General features: G+C 39.9%; 1 protein-coding gene across 2 annotated transcripts in view; it reads right to left on the bottom strand.

Moving 5' to 3' along the window:
* The window catches only part of CMYA5 (cardiomyopathy associated 5), a 92,349-nt gene that overhangs the window by 30,055 nt on the left and 50,102 nt on the right, over positions 1 to 12,192 (bottom strand). Inside the window, exons 3-6 of one of the 2 annotated variants that reach the window (XM_034656429.1) lie at positions 12,060 to 12,155; positions 10,472 to 10,705; positions 8,813 to 8,835; positions 4,334 to 4,452 (exon numbers count right to left, since the gene is read on the bottom strand). In XM_034656429.1, coding sequence (XP_034512320.1) covers positions 4,334 to 4,452; positions 8,813 to 8,835; positions 10,472 to 10,705; positions 12,060 to 12,155 — 472 coding nt within the window. The remainder of the gene's footprint in view (positions 1 to 4,333; positions 4,453 to 8,812; positions 8,836 to 10,471; positions 10,706 to 12,059; positions 12,156 to 12,192) is intronic. The other variant, XR_004624110.1, reaches the window with a different exon arrangement.

Raw genomic sequence — 12,192 nt, 5'->3', positions numbered from 1 at the left:
GATAATGCTTCAGAGCCCCTCACAATGCCTTCACTTTCCTGTTTGTCTTCCCAGCAGGAAATCAGTGTCACTTTCTAAAGGATTCCATTCAGATAAATGTAGTTCGGTGAATTTTCATGCTGCCCAGGTTTACTGAAGAGCCAGGCAGAATACTTCAACTATTGTCAACCATCTTTTTAACAGAGCAGAGCAGAACTCTTTGAGGCATGAATGATGAAAATCTCCCTTTCTTTTTTCCTATGAGTTTTACATTGAGCTATATCTGCTTTTTAAAATGGCAACATGTTTTCAAAAATCTCTCTCTCTCCCAGGTAGCTTAACAAACTTAAAAAGTGATATTTAGTCTCCCCCAAATCACCAAATTTTAAGAAAGAAGTGGCTGTAGGGAATTAACAAAAGCATGTGCGCTAGGCATGATTTTGTACCTCATGTGCTCCTTCCCCCCCAGATTATTACAGTTAAAACATCTCTTTTCAAAAACAGGAAACATTTTTACTTTTCAAAGTATTCTAAAATTAAAAAAAGAGAGTAAGAATATTCCATAGATGCAATCCAATGATAATGGCTAGATTTACAGTTCCTGTGTGGCAGGATATCAGGGAGTCAGATTTCATATGTTAGCAACTCTGTTTACACTTCTATAGGAATAAACTTGCATAGAAATAATGCCAAAAAAAATACAAAATGGGATTTGAAGGCTTCTTTATGGGAGGCTAAGAAATTGAGCAGAGAAAATACACCACGGATTCCCTCTTCCTGATGGAGTGTGCCCATAAAGAGCTGTCACACTCAGTTAAGCATCAGATCAACTTGGACTTCAGGACCTGTGCGGCCAGATAGATTCCCACTCCATTTAGCTGTTCCCAGGAGAGCAGCATTATTCGCCATAACCAAAATGTGGAAGCAACCCAAGTAGACGTCAATGGGTGAACAGATAAACAAAATGCAGTAGAGACATAAAATAAGATATTATTCAGCCTTGAAAAGGGAGGAAAAAAGAAAAGAAAAGAAAAGAAAAGAAAAGAAAAGAAAAGAAAAGAAAAGAAAAGAAAAGGAAGGACATTGTGACACATGCCACAACATGGATGAACCTTGAGGACATGACGCTAAGTGAAATGAATCAGACACAAAAAGACAAACACCGTTATGACTCCATTTATACAAGTGAAAGAGAGTAAATTCACAGAGACAGGAAGTGGAAGAGTGGTTGTCAGAGGCTGGGGAGCTGGGGCAACGGGGAGACGTTGTTCAATAGGTACAGAGTTTCAGTTTTGGAAGATGGAAAGGATTTGGGAGATGGATACTGGTGATGGCTGTACGAGACTGTGAATCCACTTAATACCACTGAACTGTACACCTCAAAGTGGTTAAGACAGTAAATTTTATGTGTATTTTACCACAATTTCAGAAAAACAAAAAAACAAGTCCATAGGAGCCAAAGTCAAGGAAGCCTTGGATGTTACTAATCTGTGGTTATCCCTCCTTTCCCAGCGATGTACTAGCCCCTCTGTGCTGGAGCAGCGTTTTGAGTGCAGAGACCCTGAAGACGACCTGCTCCCTACCCCACCCCACCTGTAGCTCGCTGTGCATCTAGGGAAACATAGGCCACATTTTTCTGCTCCGTTTCCTCACCTGTCCAATGGGAATAATAACAAAACCTATTTCCTAGGCTTGTTGTGAGATTGGCGCAAAGGGTATGCTGCAGTCTCCCCAGGGCTCGGCGTCACGTGAGTGTGGAACAGATGCTCGGGGCTGTTCCCCGCCTCAGTAGAAAAGTTACAGCCTTTCCTTAGAGTTTCTGATTAGTTTAGGGAATGATTGGATTAACTTTTCAGGTACTCTATGAGGATTTTATATCTGAGTGGTGACACTGGTCAAAAATGAACAAAAACTAAATGGCAGCAAGTCAACGCCCTGGGCTTGAGGCATGAAGCGGCCATACCACGCGCGGCGTGTGCCTCACAGAAATCGGCCTCCTATAAGCGGCTCGGAACCCCCGGGAGTCCCAGGAGCCCTATTTCTGAATGAATCATTAACACTTTGTGACAATTCAACCCTGTGGCCTCTTAAATATATAAAATGTCCTCTCATTTTGCCTGTCAGATATTCAAAAGAATAGCTTTCTAAATGAACAACAGCATATAATGAATCCCTTAAAAGCAAACAACTTGCTCTGTTAATCAGAATTTCTTAGTTTCCAATCACCTATTTAAATGCCTCTTAAGGACATTATGAAAAACACCCTTTGGTTTTGACACATTTATAGAGAAAGTCTCTTACAATAAATGACTGAATTTTCACTTTCTATAAGGTTGGTGGGTTTGGGGGCTCTTTTTAAAAGACCCGCAAAAAGCCTTTTACTAAACTAAAATTCTTCCTACTGGAATGAAAATTAATTGTGAATGTAAAAACAGCCGCTGTCTTTAAGGTGGCCTGGAAAGACTATAGCATCTTTTAAGGAAGATATCCGAGTACTTTTACAATAAGTGAAACTTGATAACTTCACTGAAACACAGCAGCTTTGAGAATCTAAATAAGTTTCATTGTCTTGTTTGTTAAAATAGCACATTAAAAAATATTTTGAAGAGCCGGCAGGATGCTTCTGACAGTTGAGTAGGAGGCTCCTGGCCACAGAGCACGATGCTGAGCTGTTAGTTCTCTAAGCTAATCTGTTTAGTATGAGAAAAGGGGGGTAAAAAAACTCAGTTGAAGAGGCAAAAACCACTCATAAGGAAAAAATCTGTTCAACACATACGAAAATATTTGATTTATTTTTCTTTCTATATCTGACTGCTGGTGTGAAGCAAATAATCTCTAGAAGACAGAGAGAGAAATCCTATTTTACAAAGAGGAAAAAAAAAAAAGATGAGACCCTTTGGTTCCATGGCTACTTCCTCCTATCTCCTCAATATCCCAGGACACTCACAGAACTTCAAATGGAAATGCAGATTATAACTGAAATGGTATGCTGGTCTTATGCTTGGATTCAGAATCTAGCTTTAAATTTTTACAACCAAGAGGGCTTTTTTCCAGTTATATCTCCTTACATACAAAAACTTTACAAGGGAAACAAAAGCAAAAATAAACTATTGGGGTTATACCAAAATAAAAAGCCTTTGCCCAGTGAAGGAAACAAGCAACCAAAGAGAAAGGCAATCTATGGAATGGGAGAAGATATTTGCAAATGATGTATCTAAGGGGCTAATATTCAAAACATATAAAGAACTGACACAATTCAACACCAAAAAACACAAACCATTCAAATTAAAAAATGAGCAGAGGACATGAATAGTTTTTCCAAAGAAGACAGACAGATGGCCAACAGACACATGAAAAGATGTTCAACATCACTCATTAACAGGAAATTCAAATTGAAACCCGAATGAGATATCACCTTACACCTGTCGGAATGGCTAGTAACAAAAAGAAAAAAAAATGGGCAAGAATGTGGAGATTGTAGATATTCCCACTCTTTGTGGGAATGTAAGTGGGTGCAACCACTATGGAAAACAGTATGGAGGTTCCTCAAAAAATTTTAAAACAGAAATACCATACAATCCAGGAATTCCACCACTGGGTGCTCAGCCATAAAAAAGAACGAAATATTTCCATTTGCAACAACATGGATGGACCTAGGAGGTATTATAATAAGTGAAATAAGTCAGAAAAAGACAAATGCCGTATGATTTCATTTATGTGTGGAATCTAAAAAACAGAACAAAAGAACAAGCAAACAAAAAAAAGAAACAGAATCATAAATTCAGAGAACAAATTGGTGGTTGCCAGAGGGGAGGGGACTTGAGGGATGGGTGAAATAGGTGAAGCGGATTAAGAGGCACACACTTGGAGTTATAAAATCAATAAGCCACAGAGATGAGAAGTACAGCATCGGGAATAGAGTCAATAACATTGTAATAACGTTGCATGGTAACGGATGGTAACTACACTCACCCTGGTAAGCATAGCTTACTGTACAGAATTTTGTTTTTGTTTTTGTTTTTAAAGATTTTATTTATTTATTTGACAGAGAGAGACAGGCAGTGAGAGAGGGAACACAAGCAGGGGGAGTGGGAGAGGAAGAAGCAGGCTCCCAGCAGAGGAGCCTGATGCAGGACTCAATTCCAGAACACTGGGATCACGCCCTGAGCCAAAGGCAGATGCTTAACAACTGAGCCACCCAGGCGCCCCTCTATACAGAATTTTTTAATCATTATGTTGTATGCCTGAAACTAATACAACATTGACAACTATACTTTAATTGAAAAACTTTGCAAAACAAACAAGGAAACACTGCCAAATTTCATCAAGGTAATTAATATATTAAAATTCCTACCAGCCACTTGTTTTAACATCTGGTCACTTCTTGTGGAGCTGTCATCATAATGTTCAAAAAGGGAAAAGGCAGCAGGCATTTTCTCTAGAGAAGCGGTGCTCTCCATTGCAGAAAGCAACCTATCCGGAGGGAAACATTTCTATGTAAGTCAAGAGATTATTAACATACAGAATGAAAGCTAAAAACAATTGCTTAAAAGGAGGTTGTTGCTGGTGGTGGGGGTGGTGGTGGGTTTTGTGAGGCACTGTAGCCAAAAAAGAGTTAAACTATTTTGAAGTCCAGAAAGATATGTCTAAAATCTATTTATTCTTAGGATTCTTTGGTGTAACTGGTTAATATTAGAAATTCCATGCCTCTATTCTCAAATCCGAATAGATGCCATCAAATTATACAGTCATAATTTTGCGTCTGTAAGGTTAGTCCTAAAAATTACTACATTCTAAGGATTATTTTTTTTCTTTATTTCCTGAAGGATATAAAGGTTGCGAGCCCGTCTGGAAATTCGCACACTCTTTGATGTCCTTGCTGTTCTCAATCTTCCCAATTATGCTTCTCGTTGTTTAGTCTTTCAAAAACTATGCTCACCTACTATGTGCCAGGCACGGCTCTGGGTACTGGGCATACAGCAGTGAAGGAGGATAAAGTCTATAAATTCTTGAAAGACTAAACAAACCACAGTTTATAAGTCAACAGCTTTTATATACTCATGACCCTCTTAGGAGGGATGTTAACTCTTAGCATTTGTATCCAGGAGCAAACCGGGCTTTAAAACAAAACAAAACAAAACAGGTTGATTCCAAAGAAGGAAAAAGGGAAGGAGAGATTGCAAAAGTATTTGACTTTAGCATGAGGAGCCTAAAATTTGGTTAGGAGTCCCCTCTGTGCACATGGCTCACAGGGGACTCGACTTATATTTCAGCAATGAAACCAGATTTGAGGAACTCCATCAGCTTCATTAGCATGGACTTTTTGGTTTGGGCAACACAGATCCACCTCCAAGCCTTTGCACTTGGTGTTGGAGCTTTCTTCTCCTAAATATTGTACGGCTCCTTCCTCACTTAACCTAGATCTCTGTTCAAATGTCAGGTCCTCCGAGAGGCCAGCCCTGAGAACGCTACTCACACAGAACTATGTGTCCTTAATACCCTTTATTCTGTTAAATTTCACTTCCTCAAACTTAACCTTTTTTTTTTTTTTGTCTTTCTACTTCACCGGAATATAATCTCATGCAGGAGAGGACTTTGTTTTGTTCACCACCGTATTGTACTGTGTTACTTGGCACACAACAGGTGTTTTAACAAATTTCGAATGAGTAGAGGACAGTTTCACTTGGGTGAGAATATCAGGATCTCAGGTCTGGTAAAATGTTTTCATCAGTGTGAGGGGAAAAGATTTTTTAAGAAGTGTCCGCTATACTTACTAGTATTAGGAATAATAAACTTCACTATCATCTGATTTGGGAGAGATGGGGTCAGTAGGGGTTTCAAAGAGAGGTGACATTTGGGCTGCATCTTAAAGAATGAGTAGGAGTTCCTGGGCCAGGAAAGGAAGGAAGGGTATTGCAGACAGAAGAGTGGCATGAATAAAGGCACAGAGCTGTGAGAGGGTGCGGCACGTGTGAGGGCCAGAGGGGCCCACCGGCTGCCTTGAGAACCGGGGAATGGAGACAGAGAACAAATGGAAAGGAGGTTTGTGGCTTGACTGTGAAGAGCCTTCATATCCACCAAGAGTTTCCATTTTATCTTTTAAGGCAAGGAGAGCCACAGAAGTGTTTTCACAAGGCAAGAATATCCTGGCAGGAGTCTGAGAAAGGATCAGAGCACATATGCAGACCAGAGGCATAGTGAGGTCGGTTGTGAAAAGCCCACAATGCTCTAGGTGAGGGAAGACACCACGGGCCTAAACGAAGGCTTTGGGGGCTCAGAAGGTGGGGATGACAGGTTCCGAATTAACAAACAATGCTGACTAGTACCTATACCAAGCCTAGTCAATGCACATCACTGACTAGACGGGAGACTTTCTGAAACACAAAAGTTTTGGTTGTAGATACCACAAATAAAATGTTTGAGTTTTCCCTTATGCACTGACCTGTTCAATTTTAACATCAGTGTATGAAAGGGCAAGTGAACATCTTTTTAAAAGCAGGTCCTACAATGGTTGGAACTCTCCTTCTTTTTCATTATTATAACACAAAAAAGCAAACCAGAGAGAAAAAGATGCACCTTCTTAACAGACCAGCATTTTCTAAGCAAATGTGTTTTTCAAAATATGCAAATATTGAGTCTAAATATGCTTGACAGCATTCCTTAATTTAAGCATTTTCAGTGTTGAGAAAAATCATTTAATAGACAAGCACTGCCTTTAGAGATATAATATGAAGGGAGGAATAAGAAACAAGGTTAAAAAAAAAAAAACCCAACTAGATAATAAGCACTTTTCATGGAAAGGAACCCCAAGAACATTGAGACTCTGAAGCAGAAGTTGTCTTGAGGACATGAAAGCCTTCTTGTTGGTGAAACAATCAAGCTTCACTACCGTGTGTGTGTGTGTGTGTGTGTGTGTGTGTGTGTGTAACAGGGCTTGCATTAATTGCTCATATTTCTTCACCAAATCCCAAATCCCAAATGTTGTTGCCTTTTTTCTTCACGGAAAAATAAGGGTTATCCCAAGCATACTCTCCTTTAGGCGGCAGGTAGCTTCAGCAGATTAATTCGTTGTCAACTGGACAATGAAATAATAATGAGTTAAAAGGACACACAGATGAACAAGTTCAAGCATGAAACCAAAGAAATGGTATTTAGAATTAAATGAATGTCAATTCATATTAGCAAGTTAATACTCTAAGGTTTAGAAAAATAAAAATGTACTGCAGCATTTTTTAAGGTAAAAGTATGTGCAATTTTTTATTCACCAAATGTTCGTGCCAATCAATCAGTATGTTCCATGAGTAGATGAAGTGCAGATAAGGAAATAAAGCATCTACACTGGCCAGTAGATATGAAATGGCACTATGAATCTATATAGTTTTTAGATGAAAATACAAATCAGTAATACCTAGAGAAATGTATCATTTTTAAAAAATAAAGAAAACTGGGAGCAAAGCCTGGGTCTGAGTTTCCGGGCCTGCCTCACGTGCCTCAGACTCCTGTGTGAGGACTGGCAGACATGCGGAGCCCTCGTCCCACCTTGGATTCTCCTCTGGTGGATCTGGGCTGGGGCTCCAGGGACTTTGGCTTAACAAACTGCTCCGGTATTTCAGGCACCAGTTTGAGGAACCATTGGGCCAGAGGATAGACCGTTAGAAACCAGAGGTTCTCAACCCTGTCTGGCCATTAAAATCACCTTGGAAGCTTTAAGAATGAGCAGGCCATCCCCCAGACCAATGAAATCCGAGTCTCAAGAGGTAAGACTCAGGGTGCTAGCACTTTCTAAATTTCCCTGAGTAATTTGATTTATAAGAGAGCCACTGTAATGAAACCTTTACTGATTAATGCCAATATTAAACAAGTTTTTTTCTTAAAACTTATTAATGATATTCTGTTCAATAGTTTGTTTTTAAAGGTAAATAGGATTTATCTGTGCAGTTTTCTTAAAAAACCAGGTTTCCATATTTTGATAAATCGCAAATATAAATTTTTTATTTTGCTTTATGCTCTGGCAGTGTGGCATTGAAGTAAACCCACAATTTTATAATTTTACAATTTTACAATTTATAGTTTTAAAAATTGACAGCAAAGGGGTAAAAATGATAAGAACATTAGGCTCAACTAGTAGGAAGGACCACAGGTCTTGCTCTGAGGCAAAAGCGAAAATATGTCAGATCAGTATGAGTATGACCAGTTCAATATCAGATGCTCCAAAAGATACAGATCGAATGGTATGTGTTTTTATAGAGTACATTTCCTAGTTTCTTGTTGAGTGTTTTGCCTTTTAAGATAATGACAAATTTCCCTTAGATTGAGTGTTAACAACAGCAACAAAGACAAAACATAATCAAAAGAGGAAGGTTCATTTAGATTAGCTGAGCAGAAAAGATAAATGCATGCCTATCTTTTGAAAAGAAAATGAGAGAACATTCCATTAAGATTACATAAGTCATAAAATTACTCAAAGCAAAAATGAATGATTCTTTCAAATGCTCATATTTAACCAATAAGTCTAAGTATCTACACAATGTTCTGTATGCTATGACAAGAAAGATGGTCCCGATTAGGCTGAAAATACAGACACATCTAAAGGAAGCAGTTAAAAATCTACATTATGATAATTGTTATTTAACTAAAGCACATGCAATTTTCTTTCAAAGCTGTCGTTTAGCTTTTAAAAGCACAGTGTCTAAAAGTGAAAATTCAGTAGCTCAGTAAATGTATGTATTTTGTAATTGGCAGCTCATTTTCTAGAAAGCATTAAAATATTAAAAATAAAGCATACAGTCATGCTATTCTCAGTCACCACTACATTGTGCCATGTTTTATATACCTTTCATTGATTTCCTCAAATGACTTATGAGGGAATGAGAAGGGGAGGGGGAGAGAGAGAGAGAGAGAGAGAGAGAGAGAGGGAGGGAGAGAAAGAGAGAGACTAATTAACAACAGAAAGAAAAACCAACCAAAAGCTTTAAGATTATGCACGTTCTAAAGGCATAACTTTTCAGCTTCTCTGAGGCTGTTTCTTTCTGGATGGCTACAGCCCTCCAGCCCGGCAGCAAGGAAATCAGTGCTCAGAAGGGGTTGGGGGATTGGGCAGGGATGGAGGCGGCTTTAGTTTCCAGTTCTGCTCTACTCTCCACGATAAGCAAAGCCAGCGATGAATTCTTATGCTGCTCCTCTCTACTCATTAACAAGTGGCTTAGCTTCCAGAATAGAATTCTCCAAAGCAAGAAAAAGGACCTACATTTGTTCAATGTGGGGTATATCCCTAAAATGTAATCAGAAGTTATCTCTGGGTGACACCTTCTCTGTGCTTTTCTGTATTTTCCAAATTTTCTAAAATGGATACATATTACTTTTCTAAGCAGGAAAAAAAAATGCTTTCTTTTTTACAATTTGTCCTAGAGAGAAAATATTCTTATCAAACACAGGCAAGGTTCTTAGGGAACACAAAGAACCTCATTAATGTTATACTTCACAAGAGGTGCCTAATTTTTAAAGATCAAAGCTTTGCCTGAAACAGAAAGCAGCTGAATGATTTTCATTCTCTCTTGAGGATGCCATGTCCACCTCACTCAGATTTGTCCTGGCTGGAAGTATCCCCAAATCAAAAGCCTAACATTATTCCATTTTGCCTTGTTCTATCTCCAGGCTTTACTAGAGAGCTGGGAGGACTGGGGAGCTTTGAAAGGGAGGTCCCCGCTCATCATAAGATGGTGCTTTCCTCCAGTTTGACAATTAGGTGTGGGACTGGCCTAAACACTACTCTTGGTTAATCCCGGTTCCACGGAGCACCAGCATCTTACTGAATGCTCTAGAGAATTAGGAAAGCAAAGATCTGCCTCTGTGGTGCAATTTGAGGATCACCCGAGGGCATCTCTTGGTCCAGAAGATATTTGTTTGAATTAGGGAATCTGGTCCCCAGGAAGACCCTTACAAAAACATTGATGTGTTGCCTGAGAGAGGCATCACATTATGTCATCCTTCTGCATGCTGCAGGTGTACTGGAATGTTACTCTCAGCCACTTGGTGAAGCCCGGGGGTGGGGCGCAATGGTCCCTCTGAGATGTTACATCAGATTAGGGAGTAGGGGTGGAAGAGGACAGGCCCAGAGGCCAGCATGAGGATGCCAGGCACTGGGAGATCAGGCTGGCACATAAAGGGAAAGCATGGCACAAGTAAGGTTTTCAGGCTGCTTTCCTTCTGTCTTAGAAGGTGACCAATCCATGTGACAGAGGGAATGGATGATGCTGTGACCTGACTTCCAAGTGCCCTTCAGCTGAATCTGGGTGTTAAGACTTTAAGGATTTTCTGGGCCTTTTCCGTAGGCATTAGGCATGCCTTAATAATTTTTAAGTGTCAGAATTATATAAACCCCACACAGAAATATAAATGATCTTGGGGAATATTGAAAGGTGACTTCGAAAAAATAGACTTGGGTGAGGAGAGCAGATGCATGGTGTCTGGGCCTGTTTTAACTGGTGCTTACAGTCAGAAAAACGGTCTCGTCGAGCTCCTCCGCTTCTCTCACGATGCTCTCCAAGGTGTCCTTGGCCGTGTCCATGCTCTGCAGAAAGTGGACCATCTGGTCATGCAGGAACTCCATCTTCCTTTTCTTCACTTCCTCAAAGCTCTGGGCCTTCTCGTCATACTGTGCTAAAACCTTCTTCATCATCTCCTCATTCTGTTCTTCTAGCTTTTTCTCGTTTTTGCTACAGTTTTCCTAAAATATAAACAAAACAAAACAGAAAACCCACTTCTAAATGAAACAAGAAATCTTGTTTTCATATCTTTTTGCTTTTCTTTTCTTTTAACAGAGACCAGCCTTTCAAATAATTGACCTCTGGTGTCCTGATAAGAGAATCCTAGATGACAGGCACAGTCTAAGTTTCCAACCCACCAACCCTCTTTGTCATAGTTAGCTTTGCAATAAAGTTCACCATAAGAGTATTATCAGGAAGGACTTAGTTAATGAAACACACAAAAAAAGACATTTGTGCGTAAGACTTGTCCACTTGCATTCACACAGGATAAAACTTGAAAATGGCATCACAGTGAATGAAAGTCCCCGGCCTTCAGGTAGTGGAGAGGGTTTCGTGCCGTTTTCGCCATTCCAGGAAAATCATAGTGCGAGGAAGGGAGCATCAGGATACTGGACAGGGTGCTACGTTCACAAGTGTTCTCCAGGGAGGGGGAAGTTTCCACCACAGTAAGAGAAACTTTATTGTCCACCTGGACAGATCCAGATTCCTAGCCGTTCTCACTCAAACAGACATTTGGTGGGGGGTAGTAGAAATAATTAGCAGGTGTTAACTGATCTACAACAGGAGTTGAGCAGACCCCTCTCAAGCAAACTAGGATGCTAGTTGCCCTAGTGATAGGAAAACCGTGTACCAGCCTACCGCAGGGGCACTCGGCCACTCCTAATTGACCAGTGAGGATGCCTGGACCATCCCTGCACATGGATGAACACTGCCCCCCACCTCCCTTCACTGCGGAGGGAGCAGGAGCCAGCAGCTAGGAGGGCATGAATGCATCAAAGCCAGTAGTACCATGAGAGACACTCATTTGTCCTGGGCATAGGACACCAGACAGTGGTTTTGAGCATTTCTACAGAGCTAGTCAGTAAAGGACAGGATGGTGGAGCAAATAAGAACTCAGATCAATTCGAATTTTGGCTCTCAACTTACTATCAACTTACTATGGCCTTGGATAATACACTTAACTCTCAGTTTCTTATCTATAAAATGGGTACAATCTTAAAACACCTGTCTTATATGGTTATTGTAAGGATTAAATTGGATAAAGCATGCAAAGCATTTCCCCTATCATAGTAAGCACCAATAAAAGCATATATCTTTTTAAGGGCAAGTTGTTTATCCTTTGAAAGGAAGCAGTTTCACTGATTACACACAGAGGGAAGACTTTAAAGACCTTCATTTTTAATGGAACAAAACCAACAGTGGCAAACCACATGTGCACACACAATCTCTAACTCAGATTGTTTTGACTCAGAATCATTTCCTCGTGATGTCACGAACAAACCAGGTCAGAGTAAAAGGGATATGGTAACTTACCTCGATGGTATTAAAAAAAGATTCTATCTCACTAACAAAGGCTTCAATCCTTAAGGACTTTTCTTGTAAATTGTCAAGAAATTCTGCTAATTGGACCTGAAGAAAAAAATTAAGATATACTTAGTATATGACA

The sequence above is a fragment of the Ailuropoda melanoleuca genome, chromosome 3 (assembly GCF_002007445.2).
Source record: "Ailuropoda melanoleuca isolate Jingjing chromosome 3, ASM200744v2, whole genome shotgun sequence".
Classification (NCBI taxonomy): Eukaryota; Metazoa; Chordata; class Mammalia; order Carnivora; family Ursidae; genus Ailuropoda; species Ailuropoda melanoleuca.
This window is presented reverse-complemented; position numbering and strand designations above follow the sequence as displayed.